This window comes from Sander lucioperca, chromosome 10 (assembly GCF_008315115.2).
Source record: "Sander lucioperca isolate FBNREF2018 chromosome 10, SLUC_FBN_1.2, whole genome shotgun sequence".
NCBI classification, from domain to species: domain Eukaryota; kingdom Metazoa; phylum Chordata; class Actinopteri; order Perciformes; family Percidae; genus Sander; species Sander lucioperca.
The window spans coordinates 12419284-12435665 of record NC_050182.1 but is presented as its reverse complement, the minus strand read 5'-3'; the positions used below and the strand labels follow the sequence as shown (position 1 = coordinate 12435665).

Genomic DNA, 16382 nt, shown 5'->3' with positions numbered 1-16382 from the left:
CTTCTATATTTTTGAGAGATTAAATGATGAACGATCAATGATGAATCAAAATAGACACATAGCACGTTGGAAATGAACTCCACATTTGTATTTTGTCTTTTGGCAGAAGCAAGTAACAATAATTCTCCCTTCAGGGACCGCTGACACGGAAAATAACAGATTTTTATTTAAGCTGCACTGTGAAAAAAACACCCTTCTTATCAGGCTGAATCATAAATTGGGGGTTCAATTTTCCATCTTTTCTTATTGAAATGTTGTAGATTTGCCCTATTTACCCAAAGAAAATACTGATGTTTACTTCTCTGTGTGCAGCACCATGTCGAGGGTGCATGTTGAGAATATGAAGAGCATCGCTGTTGCTGTGGCAGGGAAACTGGAGCTAACTGGAGCTTCAGACCTGATGGACAGAGTCCAGCAGGTGTTGGGCAGAGCTCACCTGTCTGTCTGTCTGCTCTGCTATACGCTGCAAAGCTACATAAAACCCCATAGCTGACAAGCCTCCGTCTTAAAACCTGACAATAAGTCATCAGACCCAATATTTCAAGTGATAATCCCATCTGTGGAATTCCTTCTCTCTCTTTTTTCAGTAAGGGTTGGGGGTGGACATCCTTGGTGCTAAGCTGATATTGTGGTGCTTTTGCACTGCAGAGCTGAGACATGACCTGTCAATAAAGGTGGGGTAAATAGGCTACTCTGATGACATTTGCCTTATATTTTGGCTTTAGTAGACACAGGGGTAATGCTGCTTTTGCTAAATACCCTCTTTTACTTATTATTGAGTGTTGTTATTATAACTTTATCAGAACGTAGCCTGACATCACCAAGATCACATGCAAAAGCAAGTTAGTCCAGAATCTCTCAGTTCATTTTGGTATTAACGGCTGTAGACCAAAATGCCTCTGGGTGCCATTGGATAGACCTACAACCAATCAGAGCAACGAGACGTGACGTAGCGCTGAGTGACGGACAAATTTAAACAGACGAGCTCTGATGGTGTAGCATCAATTTGTCTGTGAACAGGTGTTGCCGTTTTTGCCATCAGATTTTGAAAATAGTTCTTCAACAAATAGTTCGACATCAGCTGCAGCCATCTTGGTTGTTTTCGAAAATGCCTCAACCCCACTGCTCTTTCTTAAGCTAGGTTTATGCTCGCTGTAGCAAAATATTTGCTCTGTCAGAGAATTAAAACATGAGCTCGCAAGTTCGTCTGGTTCCCAGGCTATGAAATACACAAAACTGCTACTGCTATTGTATATGCCCCTCCGTTCTCATTAAGTATGACTTGACTATTGTGTTATACTGATGGAAATAGTGCTGTTGAAATGTATGTTATCCTGACAGCATGTAAACATGTAAAGGCTTATTCTGCATCAACACCAAATAGCATCAACATATCAGATTAACAGGGAGATGTCTTGCTAAAATATGATAAAATATACTTATAAGAACAAAGAAAGTTAGGAATTAAACCTTGATCATCTCTGCTGTTTAGCTAAATAAAGAATTTACAGTCATTTGGAACAGTTGTTAAGTTATATTAATCAGTGACACAGACTCAACTAAAGGGAGAGTTAGATACACTTCAGATTTTTACTTTATGCAGAAAAAGTACTGTATAATATTTTACAGCTTTTGCTTTGCATGGTCGTATATCATGCAAATCACAACAGATGCCCAGCTCAGCATAAAGACAAGGCCGAGACCTAATCACTCACCGAAATAAAAAAGTCATCCTGTTCAGGTTGATGGTGCACTGACACGCCAGGTTATTGGGTTTGTTACCTGCTGGGGCTACCCATGCTGAAAATGTGTGCACACATGGCACACTAACAAGCTTTGGGTGGAGGCATCAACCAAATGGCACATGGCATCAGTCTTGTTTTAGATTTTTGTTTACTTCACTTTGATCCACTGTATACATGTGAACCGTGCAAGAACGAAAAAAGGTGCAAAAACAGCGACTAAGGTGTTAGTGAACGATCAATTGCTCCTAAATCTTGAAATTCTTTCAACTTGAACTTTGCTTCTATTCTTTAAATGTTGTGTTTTTTTAAGCTTTATTTCTTATTTAATGCCTTTTATGCAACATGTGAATCCCTTTGAATTAAAATGTTGTATGAAATGTGCCATATTAATGTCCTTATAGTGAGTATACTAGGTATGGAGCTGCATCTCATTTCACATGAGCCATGCCTATAATCAACATTAAAAATACTTCTTCAATTTGTTCTATTCTCAATCAGCATCTCCATTCAGATGTGAGATGAATAAATGCATGAAATATACACTTTACTGTCATTTATAGCACAGCAGATTGTTATTCAGTGAGGTTGTCGCTCAGCTTGCCATCTTGTCTTTTGTATAAGCCTTTAGGGTTTTTTGTTATCTCGCCCACACAGATTATTGATTGCAACCCTTTTTTCTGTACCCCTTTTTCTTATATTATCTTTGATTGTGTGTGTGTGTGTGTGTGTGTGTGTGTGTGTGTGTGTGTGTGTGTGTGTGTGTGTGTGTGTGTGTGTGTGTGTGTGTGTGTTTTTTAATTACCTGTGCTTTTATGTTTCTATGTTTATATACTGTACAAATAATAATAAAACACATTCAAATTGAAGGGGTCACAGCTTCTATTTGGATTCACCTCTCTATTTCAAGAGCAGGTGGTCCAAATAGTTTGTGCCTTCCACATAAAACATGAAATAGTTTCTGACAGCAGTGCCTCTGGCTTGGCAAGGCACTTCAACAAACAAAACTAACAGGGTTCGCTGGTGGGAGGCCTGTGAGGGATCATATTTTGACAACTGCTCTAGTATTTTACACCTTTTATGTAATACTTCTCACTGTGAGATGAAAAGAAGTAGCTGTTGATTTATATATCAGACACTTCATAGTAAGAACTGTGCATAGACATCAAGTTAACTGGAAGAAAATGGGTAAAACTGGAAGTAAATACAGTATAAGACCCAAACCTGCATGTCAAGTACAATGGAGACTTACTGCCTTGGCAGAGGAAACTAGAGGGCTCTCTGAGTTGCTACAGGCAATGAAATACAGTACCTACCAGTAAATTTAACTCGCATAAAACAGCACAGTTATTCAAAGCATCAACTATAATGTAGTCCATTTATTCTGCCTCCAGGTAAGCTCCTACCTCTCACATTAAAGGTCATGAATAGATACTGAGTGCTATTGGTTCGAGATACTAAAATCTACCCTGTAACAAAAGTATTTTTAGTGGCTGCTTTGTGATATAAATCAAACTGCTGTGTTGACTGTGTAATGCATCGCAAAGTGACTTCTGTGTTCTGCTGGTTGAACCTGAGAGCAACTCTGCAATGTAAAACAGAGTTGTAATGAACTATTTCCAATCCACTCCTTTAATAGTTAAGATTAGATTTTATGTGTCAGACGCTCAGATGTTCATGGCTCCATTGAACTCTGCTGGAAAATTGTGTACAGTACAAGACAATCAGACAATCTCCACAGTAATGATGGTGAGTTCAATGTAACATTAACCTGAAGACTAGGGGTGTAAAGATCCATCAATTCTTACAGGAAAACAGATACAAGACTCAGAGATTTGACTACATTGAGGCACAACCACAGATTTGACCGAATTCAAGTGACACTAGCATTAGCAGCTATATTACTTTCCTCTTACCCCTCAAAGCCATGTGCTGTTTTTAACAGGGTCATGTGCACATACAGCATCATTTAAAAAAAAAAGGAAAAGAAGAATGACACTGACCCAGGAACTCAGGTAAATGATATGACGGACTGGTTAAAAAGATATCATGTGTGTATCACTGCAATCGTTGGTGTGGCAGAGGACGTACTTTTTGTGGACATTTCTGATTCAACATTTGAAATAAAGGCTGAGGAAATTATTTATTTATTTTAGTCATACTTTTATTAAAAATATTATTATTAAATTAAAAATAATCACTTCCATCTAAAAAGGAGAGATACACACCCCCAGTGAAGACATATTCACCAAACCTATGACAATGACATACAGGTTGCGAAAGCATCCTTACTAGGCTAACAAAGCTTCTACTCTATCCTGTGTTTGGACATGACTTTGCAAGGTTGCTCATACAGCACAGGAAGCTCAAAATAACCATATTTTGAACAGCAGTATTACCTGGGCAGGGAAGTGTACAGGCCTCTTTCAGGTTGATCTGCTTGTCTCCTTCGATGGCCAGCTCCAGGCTGCTGCACAGCTCCTCGTCCACCAAGCTGCCTTCACCGTTGCTGGAGCCGTCCGACACAAAGCAGGACAGGTTTCTGTAGCGTATGCCATGTCCACACACCACACTCTGACAGGACAGGAACACCACGGAAGAAGGAGGAGGATGAGGAGTTACCACAGTGAGAGAGGGGAGTTACATGAACCTACAGTACAGCTACTTGGTGACAGCTTAACACTGGTAAATTATAGCTATGGCTGGAAATGTTGTCCATCTGCCATTTTAGTTGATAACTCCACTAATAAAAAAAATACTTTTATGTCCAAATTACAATAAACAGAGTGCTGATAAATAATGTGTGTTTTTTTTATGTATGTTTCAAATGTAAATATTTATGTTGATAATGTGTGCTGCCTTTTACATGTAAGTGCCATTGCATAAAAACAAACTGTATAAAATATGAATGACACTTTAAAGCTGTTTAAAGCTTTAATCGGCAACTGACGGGCATGTCCGGCGCAACATTTAATGAAGGCAAGAAGTACTATTTATTTACATATTGATTTTCATTATCAAATCAATACCAATCACCGTGGATAAGATGTAGATAAAGAGAGCTTAATCAGGAGAATGTTCTTTAAATATGGTGTAATTTAAAATGTTATACTAATTAACTGATGGACAGTAAGCTTTCTGAACAGACAGGAGTTTTATGTTTTCAGCCCAGATTCACATATGTAATTAAAACCTGCACAAAGATGCTAATCATTTAATCAACAACAAAAATAAGATTCTGCTATGTCTTTGGTGGACATAAATCACTGCTAGAGATACCTCAAGGGTTTGTGTCCTGTTGCCTCTGTACTGTGTGTGTGTGTGTGTGTGTGTGTGTGTATGTGGGCTTGTTTAACTATATTCGTGGGGTCCAAAAACTGTGAGTCCAGTAAACTTGTGGGTCCCGACACCTTTGTGGGGCCAAAATGCTGGACCCCACAAGTTTAAAGGGCTGTTTGAGGGTTAAGACTTGGTTGTAGGATTAGGGTTAGAATTAGGTTATGGTTAGGGTGAGGGTTAGGGTTAAGGTTAAGGTTAGGCATTTAGTTGTGATGGTTAAGGTTAGGGTAAGGGGCTAGGGAATGCATTATGTCAATGACGGGTCCCGACAAAGATAGTGAAACAAACGTGTGTATGTGTGTGTGTGTGTGTGTGTGTGTGTGTGTGTGTGTGTGTGTGTGTGTGTGTGTGTGTGTGTGTACAAATAGCTCTTGAATTGCTTGATTGCTTCTTTGTTGCACTGCCTTCTTTTGTTTTACCCTAAGAACATGCACTTCTCGTTAACCACTGCATTCATGCACTCTCATTTACCACTAGGGCTGCACAATTAATCAAATTTTAATCACGATTTTGGCTTCCCACGTACAAATTCACGTGATCGAGCGATATTTAAAATGCTTCATTCCGTTCATAGAACGCTCCGTATCAAAGTTTTTTTGTTCCAAAGCTCCGTAAACCACTCTCTGATCACATGCCTCCATGAGCCAATCAGAGTTGTTCCCTGCACCGTGCAGCTTAGTTTAGATGTAGACAGTCACAGAGAACAGAGTAATGTGAGGAAAATTCCACAACAGATAGAGCTCAACAGTCCCGCCCACAGCAGGTTCCGGAAGTAAAAATACAAAGCAATTTCTCCATTGACAAATTGGAGTATAAGCCATAAAATCGTAACCGTCGATGATAGACTTAAAACCAGCATGCCAACATGACTCAGCGATTGTATATGCTCATATAGACACCACAAATCATGGGGCACTACCCTTGTTTTGAGATAAATGTCTTTTATTTGCGATGTCTTGGATAAGTATTTCATTACCCACAATCCTGAACAATCCCACAATCCCACAGTGATGCCTCTGATTGGTGGAACTCATGCTGGTGAGGAGGGGGGTGTCAGTACCTACCCGATCTCTACTGCCTGCACGATCCGTCACAAGGATTTACGACACTGCACGAATCACGATCTGTTCCACGCTTCTGACGTTAGCCTCTGCCGGGAAGCTAACGTTAGTTTAGCTAACAGCTAATTCGGCTAACTGCTAGCTGATTGATTCAGTCAGCGGTTAGCCGAATTAGCTGTTAGCTAAACTAACGCAGCTTCCTTTATTCAGTGGTGCGCAGTGGTTTATGGGATGAGTTGTTCCTTCGCTCTGAGATGACGATATGTACACAGTCTTGTACCTTTGACTTTTTTGGTATTTTCTGTTCGTTTTTTTACTCGAAATGATACGTTGTATGCTTATGAGTCACGTAGCATCTGGTTAGCCTGAGGCATGGTCTAAAACTCTTTATATACGGATTTTTCCAGACGTCAATGGGAGAAATGAATGGGAAATTTACTTCCGGAACCCAAGGTCTCTCAGAGGAGGGGCGGGACTGTTGAGCTCTATACCGCGAACCCAGACGTAGTACTGAAGGGAAATGAAAATTGAGCGTAAGTACGTAGGAGGGCGGAGCCAGGCTACATTCTAATTATCATGTGTAACTTTAATCAACTTTAGTTTGCTATTGCTAAGTTTGGGGTGCATCTCCCTCATTTGTTGCGGTCCGCGAGCCGGTCGTAACAGTCTACTGTACTGACTGCTGCTTTCCTACTGCTGCAGCTTGGCATACAAAGTATTCAGTTGATTATTGGACAGTTGACAGAGAGTTAATTGAGAGGAACAAGTGACCTACATGAATTATAAGAGGTGACTCGTCTCCCTGTAGTCCCATGAAACTACACCCATGCTTGCAAAGTTTTTTTTAATGTCTTAAAGCAATGCAGCAGACTGCTTTAATAATCTGACCTGGTGGCACACAATTCAAAATAAAGTGTAACGGCTGCCAAATTTCTTGGCAAAGGTATCGGTTTACAGTAATGTATTAGCGTTAAAAGTGCATTAGATTGATTTTTACTGTCCATCTCACAAAATAACTGTATGTGCAGGGATTTGATGGGGTTGTTCATCAATACTAAAGACTCCATTAATTTTTCCAGGTGTTGAGATTTCTGAGTCTTTTCCACTTTTTGGCTCCAACTCATGTGTGTATTGATCTCAGTTGAACCAGGGACCTGTCAAAGCAGCATTGATTGCAGCTGACAGAGGTCAATGGGATCATTAATATTTAATGCCCCTGGATTTTTTTTAGTATTATATAATGTTAGAATTTATTGACGTACCTCCACCCGACATTCGGACCAGGGGCTGTACTTCCAGCGATAGCAGGGTCGGACAGGGCAGGGCTTCCACTGCTCTATCTGAGAAGGGCAGGGCCGGCCGTCGCCCTGAGAGGCCTGGACCACTGACCGCTGACGCCACATCTTACCTGGAGAAAACAAACAAGAAGTGACATCATCAGTGTATTATTATTTATTTTCCCTTTGACATTTGTGTATGTTCCTCTTAGGTGTTGTTTGATAATAAGCCAAGGATGTGTATGCTACGGTTGCACTGCCTAATTGTTTGCAAATTACATTGTTAATGATTAGCATTTAGATAGATAGATAAATTAAATACCACTCAAGCTAGAAAAACAACAACAGGGTCCTCTCTGACTAGTTCTCTGTCCTGCTACTGAAACTTGAGTCTTGTGAAAGCATGATAAAAAAATGAATATTCAGTATTCACTGTTTTTCTTCTGCTAAGCCTAAGTTTTGATTTCTTTCTAAAATAATACAATTATTACGTTTTCTCTGCCATCTTGATTGGTTCTTGGTCAACTTGAGTAAAATGTCTTTTCTTCCACATCAATCAAGAAACTGTCTTTAAATAAATTCAAAACATTACAGCAGCTAACACCTCAGAGACTGCTTGATTTAAGTGCATAATTGAAGCTATGAATTAGCTGGAAACACACACACACACACACACACACACACACACACACACACACACAATTTTAAAATGCAACCTTCCTGTCTTCCTGTTTTAAACAGCCCACTTTCAAATCTCAGAATTCTTTATTTGTTACATATCACACTCTCTCTTTTTACACTGCCTATCCAGCAATCTGCTCACCTCAGAATACACCTTCGCCAACCTACGACACCTTTCAGTACATAAAACACAAATCAGCAGTCCCACACATTCACACAAACTGTACAACCTTATATCCTAATCCAACAAAAGAGAACATCCCACCCACCCACCCACCCACACACACACACACACACACACACACACACACACCAAAAACACATCAAATAAGGTCCCCTCTTGCTCCTTTAGCCTTTCTTAAACTTTTATCTTATTCTTTATGATTAAGCAACTATCGCTGTAGCGGCTCTTCTTCAAAGCGCTCCCCACAGCCCTGAGGAGCAGGAAGATGTAATGGAACAGAATCAATTGTGTGAACCGCCAGGAACAACAACCAAGCAACAGGAGGACACATTTTCACCGGTCATTTGGGAAGTCTCTTAAATAAACACTTCCTCTCTTTTGCTTTTGTGAGTTTTTCTGGGCAATGCCTCCAGTTACGCATCCAATTATCTAAGCAAGTAAGTTTGGCTGAGCATGCATGTTTTTACTCAGCCACACCATGCTTTAGTACTTTGGTGTGGAGTCACGCACATGTACAGAAAAATGTTGAAGCAATAGGCTCCTAAAAAAACAAACCTGGGACAAAATGCATACTCCTTACCACCTATACCTATATGTTTTTTACTTGCATCTTACTGCTTCACATTCATACATGTATCCAATTACAACTTGGGGCTGCCAAGTAAAACCGCTGTCTTCTAGTGCTGAGTATCATAAAGTCGACTCTGTTTAATTGATTTACTGTATTTTATTCTTTAATGTTACAACCAGCCAAAGGACTGTCATCAAAAGGTCACACCTGTTACTCAGATGTACTCTAATGGAGAAAGAAAGAAAAAAATCAGCAAAATGTCTTTTTGTGTAGGGAAACATGAAATACAGTATAATTATATATTTGATGCAGTTAGGAATTTATCTCACAACTGTTATGTAAGTGTTCAAGGCTTTCTGAGCTACATCAGCTCTCATCCAAAGAATAATTAGATGAGAATATCAGTTGGGTCATAATGAGAACCATAGTAATTAACCTCAGGTCCGCCTCTTCACATAATCACACTACATTAACACATGTAAACAGTAAACATGTATACAAACAATACAGGATTTAAAACATTCCAAAAATCAGCTTTGCAAATGGTTCATGTGAAAAGGAAATACATTCAACAACATGTGTGTTTGACCTTTTGTTTAAAAGAAGACTTCACGGGGCACCTTCACATTTGCTAAGGTCATCTCATTCCACACTATCAGCTTGTTCTACACTGAGTGAAGTATTTAAACCCAAGACTTCAGACTCAAAAATAATTGAGAAATGTGACTCATTCTGTGCAATGTTTTGCTGCACAGCATGAGTTTGTAATAACTGAACCATTGTAAGATGATGCTTAAATGATGATGAAAAGGTGACCTAGTGAAGGTGTCTTGTTAGTAAAAGGTTACAGATTTTTATTCCTGTTGCCAGTGAGTCCTGTCAGTTCTTTGATCACACTGGAAATTGCTCAAGGTAAAAATGTCAGCTAAATGTCAACAACAGCTTGCACAATTTGAGTTTATCTTCTTACCTTCTAGTCCGCACGTCTGTGAACAGTCTGACCAGGCCGACCACTCCGACAGATGACAGTTGACGGGACACTCAACCACACAGGAGATGTTCATCTGCCACCTTTTCTCCAAATTCAACTGCAGCACATGTAGGAAATGAAAAGGTTAATTCATGACACATGGCCAAACCATTCACAACACAAGCAAACAGTCGCGGCACAGCCAACTCAATCTGTTAGGGCCAGACAGCAGCGTGACCTCTCAGCACTACAACTCCCAGCAGCCTGTGTTCTGGCAAGGGACATACTGTGCTGGGCAGCATCAGGCCAGCAAGGTTGGAATATCAAGGTTGCTGTGAAAGCTATTCTGACATAATGTGTTTTTGTGAATGAGCCAGATGATGAAGTGGGCTAAGGGTTAAATATCTGTAGGGATGGCTCTGCCACAGCCCGCCGGCTACAATTACAGGGAGCAGAGACACATTATGAATGAATTAAACGCTCAGCCTGAAGCAACGACAACAATCTCTGCATGAGAATACTTCTGAATATTTCATGTTGCTGTGAGCCTAACAGTACTTGAAGGGTACTACAATATATTGTACTGAGTGATGTGATTAAGTCATTAAGAAAAATGAGTGTGTCAAAGAAACAAAGTAAAAACTGAACTGACCAAAAAGATAAAAAAGGAGACATTTGAGGAATTTTTGCACATCTTACCTCCTCACAGAACTTTATATCGACTGATTTGCCGTCGCTGCGAACACAGTCGAGCATCCGGGTCTTGATGCCGCTTCCGCACACCGCGTTAGGACTCAGCTGACATGTACTCCAGTCTGAGGAGAAACACAACATATTTACATTTATATTTTTGGCTGTAAATGTTTATAAAACTGGCAATTTAAATGCGTCAGAGTACTTAATAAAAACATGCCAAGCTGAAATACCAACAACACAGACAATCTCCTACAACTTAGTATTGGTAATATTGTTCATAAAGTACAAACCCAGCTGGGGGGATAAGGAAGAAGGTGGAGGGAGGGATGGGGGTAGTGTCAGGGACAAGGGTAGAGGGATAGGATGAATCAAAATGTTTTTGCAACCTGTACTGTATACGGATTTGAGTTGTAAAATTATGATTATGCAATAAAAAAATCAAAGATAAAAAAATAAAGTACTTTGTAATACTACACAGTGATGCCCAGTACAACCACATTCTTCTAGCCTGAGCATCACAAAGTTGACTTTGTTGCATTTTCTGTATGGTTATTTCTTTCAACACATACGCTGATTGTACGTGGACGTTTTTTTTTGTTTTTTGGCCTGACTCTAATAAGTGCCGTTTTTTCTGGCAAATGGTACGCTAAAACCATGAGTAATACAACATAATGAGATAATAACTCAAAATAATGACTCTGCAATTCTGCAACTGTAGGAAAAGCTAATTTTCCAACATTGCTAATAGCATAGCTTTTACGTTTTTTGAGGCAAGTCCAAGTCAAATCTCAAGTCATCTGAGACATGCCTAAAGTCCAAATCAAGTTACAAGTCCTCACAAGCAAATTCCATGCCAAGATGTCTTTCAAGCCTCAGTGCAGTCAAAGACAGTTTTTATGACTTAATTCCGCATTAACTGATTTTATGGCCACATAAACATATCATCACCTTAAAAGTTGATATGGCAAACTTGTTAGCAAACACTTGCTTATTTGCACATGCAGCAGACTTGAAGCAACAATAGCATTAATTTGAGGTTGTTTCTGGCCACCTGAGAAATTAACTGTAAGTCCAATATTCACTCTCCTTTCAGCACTGTTTTGCTATATCTAAATATCTGGCTTTTTAGCTGCTAAATGCTCCAATATTTTCACTGAAAACAGCTGCCTGCTGTGTCTGACAATGACGATCATGAGAGCGATGAGAGTAAACAGCAAAAACAGTAAAGTTGGCAGGAAAAGCAAAACAATGTGCTGAAAGACACTGAAAGGTTCTTTAGAGCTGATGGGAACTGATTCGGGTGATCATTCTCTGAGTTCATTACTACCAGCGACCCCTTTCACACACATATATAGTTATTTGATCCATTGTTAACAGAAAAATATTGATAATAGCAGCTTTAACTATGATTCCAAGTCCAAGGTTTGTGGCCAACTTTACAAGCACCTGCAAAGGACAAAATAAAATGATTGTATACATCCTCTCATAATTTATAATATTCCCACTTGATAGAGAAATGCAGGCAGGTGAGACATTTCAAATCAGCTTAGGTATTTGCACAAGATGCACTGTAATGATGGTTGAAAACATGTTTATCTACTAGCAATCATGTAACTGTTAAACCCCAGAATTCACTCATCACACCTCCAATTACAGTGTTTCCCACACATAGACTAATGTGTGGCGGTGTGCCTCACTATCAACACCGGCCGCCGCACATTGTGTTTTGTTATAAAAAAAAAAAATGTAAACGCTATTTAAAACACGCTCTTCTGCATTTCTTTCGTGCTCTCCTCCGTCTCTCTGTCACTTGTGTCTCGCTCACATACACCCACAGCTCCTCCCACCGTGCAGTGTTTGGTGTTTTTAGCCCCCAACGTCGCCTTCCAGGCAGTGCGGCAATGGTTATGTCAAAGAAGTTATGTTAGTGTTAAGGTGAGGGTTAGCTGCCTGTAAGGCGACATTGGAGGCTTAAAACACCATCGAGCCCACCGTGCACACAGCGTCTGTCTCAATAAAGGAGAGAAGACGGCAGGCGAAATTCACAAGTTCACTAAAGGTTGGTATCTATCTGGTGAACACCTTTACACAATCACACATTCACAATCACCGACCCGACTCTTAGCAAACAAGCGGTTGCGCCTGCTTTAGAAAGTTAATTAGTCGCAAGTTTGCGGTAAAATGCAGTTGGGTTGTCGAGGTCAAAACACTATATAGCAGCTGTGAATCAAATAAACGTATGATAAATAATGTTATGTCATTTTTTACTCTTACACCCCCAGCCCCCCCCCCACCCGCCACAAATTGCTTTTGAATCTGTGGGAAACACTCAATTACATTACATTACAGTTACAGTACAGTGTTTGGCAGGGGTTGCTGTTGATTTTACCAGTCTGGGTGCAAGCAGAGTAGGAAAGCAGGTGAGAAGGAGTCATGATTTAGACCAGAGCAGGAAGCAAAAGCAGAGAAGCATTTATTCAAGTCTCAAGGAAGCAGCATTTCTTCACATGTTCTGCTTCTGTGGTTGGATGTTTTTCAGTTGAAGCAGGATGACGTGGCTGGACAAAACGCAAGGAGACGCTTTTCCAAAGTGTTCAACTGCGTCAGCTGACACAAATTCTTTACACTTCAGAATGAATAAATCCCAGACAGTGAGAAACAACCATGATGTGTCTCAGCCTTTTAAGGTTGAACACACAGAAATGCCTGTCGCACCATGTTGCCTCATGTTACTTTGAAAGTTGTTTGGCTCAAGGTTTAATATGCTGATATGAAGAGGGTTCCAGAAAAGCAAAGGTACTAGGATTTTTATATAAAATATACATTATTTCGTAGATATTTAAATGGTGTATTAACAAAGCACAGCAATATTAATTTAATTACCAGCTACGTGGCTGACATAAACTAAAATGATCAGGCCTTCACTGCACTATGGATAGATCTTTTAGGATGGGCGTGCCATGCATATAAATTAACTACTATGGGCTCCCAGATGACTCAGCAGAATGGCGAGAACGCCTTGTGCCTCCCAAACTGTAACTTTGACTCCAGCTCATTGCCTTTGTTGCATGACACGCTTCCTCTCCCTCTGCCTTCCATCCCTTCTGCCACAAAACTCCGAACACCAACTGCCTTAAAATAATATGTGTGTGTGTGTGTGTGTGTGTGTGTGTGTGTGTGTGTGTGTGTGCATGTTTTGTTCTGTTTGGAGTCAAACTCTAAATAGCTTCTGGCTGGCTCACCGTCGATAACAGATGATTACTTTGTCAGCAAAGAGGTCATTGAAGGTTTATAACAGCTCACTTAAATCCAATAAATCTGGCTGCCATCAGTATCTTTTCATGCCAGCATCATAAGCGAGCTGTGTGGCCAGGCGGTCAGATTTGAGTTAAATAACCAGGATTTAAAAGCAACATCAATAAATGTTTTCACCAAATAAACCTCACCAGAAAAATCCAGAGCTGTAAGAGGCTGAACCTTGGCCCTCCCAAAAAAAATAATTCTCAGAAGTGGGCAAGACAACATTTTATTCTAGACTTTGGGTGCAAGCGCCTTTAAAACAACAGCTTGCGTGCTGTTGTTAAAAACACACTGCAACGACAGGGAGGCTGAAGTATCGCTCATGAAGTGTGCCATCTGCTGACAAAGATGAGTGGCTGTTTTTAAGCTGCAGTGAGCTCGTTTTCAAGCTTGACTCAGGGAATTGTGTCTCCTTCTGCCGAGGAGCTTTGTGGCACTCTTGGGACTGAAAATAGGAAGATGACAACAAGAGAGAGCGGCAGTAAGAGACTGACAGAGAGAGAGAGAGAGACAGCAAAAAAAGGAGAAAAACTGAAGGAAGGAGCAGCTTGGATGGTCTCAGCATCAACAAAGAAAAATAAAGTGCTTTACCCAATAATAATCTCTACTCGTATACTATGTACATATACCCCGGGATGCCTGTATGCCACTGTGAACCCAGCAGTAGGGATTATATGTTACGTCTCCCGATGTCACAACACAAAGGGAAGAGAGAGGAGGAGGGTGGGCTGGTTGAGAATGTGGGGCAGCAGCAGTGAAGGCAACACAACAAATCAAAATGAAATATAGGAATGTTGCCAATCTCTCCTTTCTTCATTTTTATTGATATAGTTTGTTACAGTTTTCAGGATGAAATATGAAAGAGAAGTCTCTGTGCAATGTGATATGAAGGTTTGATATCCTGCAGATCAGAGAGGGAAGCTCGGGAAGGCTGCCATCTCAAATCTCAGAGTGGTTTGAGTGGAAATATGTATGTTTAAAGCAGCTGAAATATATATATTTTTATAATAACAATGTATGAAATGGGAATGTGAAAACAGTGTGACCTTGTGAAAGAGAGAATTATCAACTGAATCTGCAGCTCCCCTTGGCTTTAGTGAGATTTTTAATGTGTTTCCGTTCATTGTTTAGCTGATTGGCCCACAACTTTACTATTTTGGTTCATTCTAACCAAGGGGGTAAGCGAGCATCTGGAAAGCCTACCTCCTATGGAGAGATTGTAGGCTAACAAGCCATCACCTCCCGTTAGCATTCCATTGACTGCCATTCATTTTGGCGCCACTTTGACTGCGAATAACTTTACATTTGAAGCGTTTAAAGACTTTATTTGTCCATTGTTTATTTCTAAAGAAACACGACAATGTATAAAGACTCCATTACCTTGTATCTCATGTTATCGCTCCGTAGTAGACGTTTTTGTAAAAATAGGCTAACGATTGTGTCATAACCACGCGACTTTCTGTCGAGAAATTACCGTATAGTCAGGAGAAGCTCGCAGGCAGTTTCGACTTACATTAGCTGTTTAAGTTTAATTACAAATGTTAACTAGCATTTTAGTTAGCAATAATTAGCCTTTGCCTATGTTATCTCCTTACATATACCTACGCTCTCCGTCTCTGCAATATTCGGAATGATTGAGATTTCTCTTGGCACAGCTACCAGAAGACTTCCAACTTTCAGACAGGTTGCTCACGTCACATCTACGTCGTCTCTCTCAGTTCGAAGCTGCGCAGCACACTCAGCCATCACCGGAAAAGTGACTTCACTGGTCTCCGTCGAAACAGATGGCGTAGCTGTGTCCATTATTTTACTGTCTATGATTCTAACCCCCCTTAAGTGTCGGTTTGACAGCAACACATAATGTGTGCCCATTCAACCTTCCCTTAAAAAGTGAAGGTACAGTAAAATACAACCAACAAACAAAATATTAGCCTGTGATCAGAGAGGAGCTTTGCAAAGAGCAGCTGTGAGCAAGACTCAAAAAAACGCCATTGACGTTACATCATCATTAGACAACACAAGGTTTGTAGAACCTTGCAAGTTTGCATCTGTGATTCGGTTAAAGATGAAAAACATTCATCCTGACATACCCATGGCAGCATCCCAAAAACCTGCTCCGTTCAAAATACAAGCCACGTACAGTACTGTCGTTCTGAGGACACACGTCTGTCTGCCACAAACAAACTGTTTTAGTGAGCCTACACAGAGAAGTCTGCGACTTCACGGTGACGGTGCATCATTTGACATTTCCTTTTACCTGTGATGTTGTAGAAGTAGTTGAAACAGTTGAGGTTTAGGCTGCAAGGCTCCCTGTCAGTCGTGTCTGGACACTGCCTCCCTACAGTGGGCGACCGGAGGGTGTATGCCGTCCGCACTCGATTGTTGGTTCTGGTACATGGCTGCAACAGAGACTCCATATTAAAAACTGTACAAAAATGTTTATAAAAATGCATGAATGGATGACTAAGCAGTCTGTATTGCAAGAACTGAATACAGACATATCACAAAACTTGGACAAAGCCACAGAGCTCCTGCTGACACTGATGAAGATATTTAAAGAG

At 40.3% G+C, this 16382-nt stretch overlaps 1 protein-coding gene across 7 annotated transcripts in view; it reads right to left on the bottom strand.

The window, feature by feature from the left end:
• Positions 1-16382, bottom strand: part of LOC116035989 (thrombospondin type-1 domain-containing protein 7A) — a 156269-nt gene that overhangs the window by 21376 nt on the left and 118511 nt on the right. For all 7 annotated transcript variants that reach the window (XM_036005915.1, XM_036005916.1, XM_036005919.1 and 4 more), the window contains 5 exons: positions 16079-16220; positions 10525-10640; positions 9826-9943; positions 7405-7550; positions 4142-4316 (listed from right to left, as the gene is read on the bottom strand). In XM_036005915.1, the coding sequence (XP_035861808.1) occupies positions 4142-4316; positions 7405-7550; positions 9826-9943; positions 10525-10640; positions 16079-16220 (697 nt within the window). The remainder of the gene's footprint in view (positions 1-4141; positions 4317-7404; positions 7551-9825; positions 9944-10524; positions 10641-16078; positions 16221-16382) is intronic.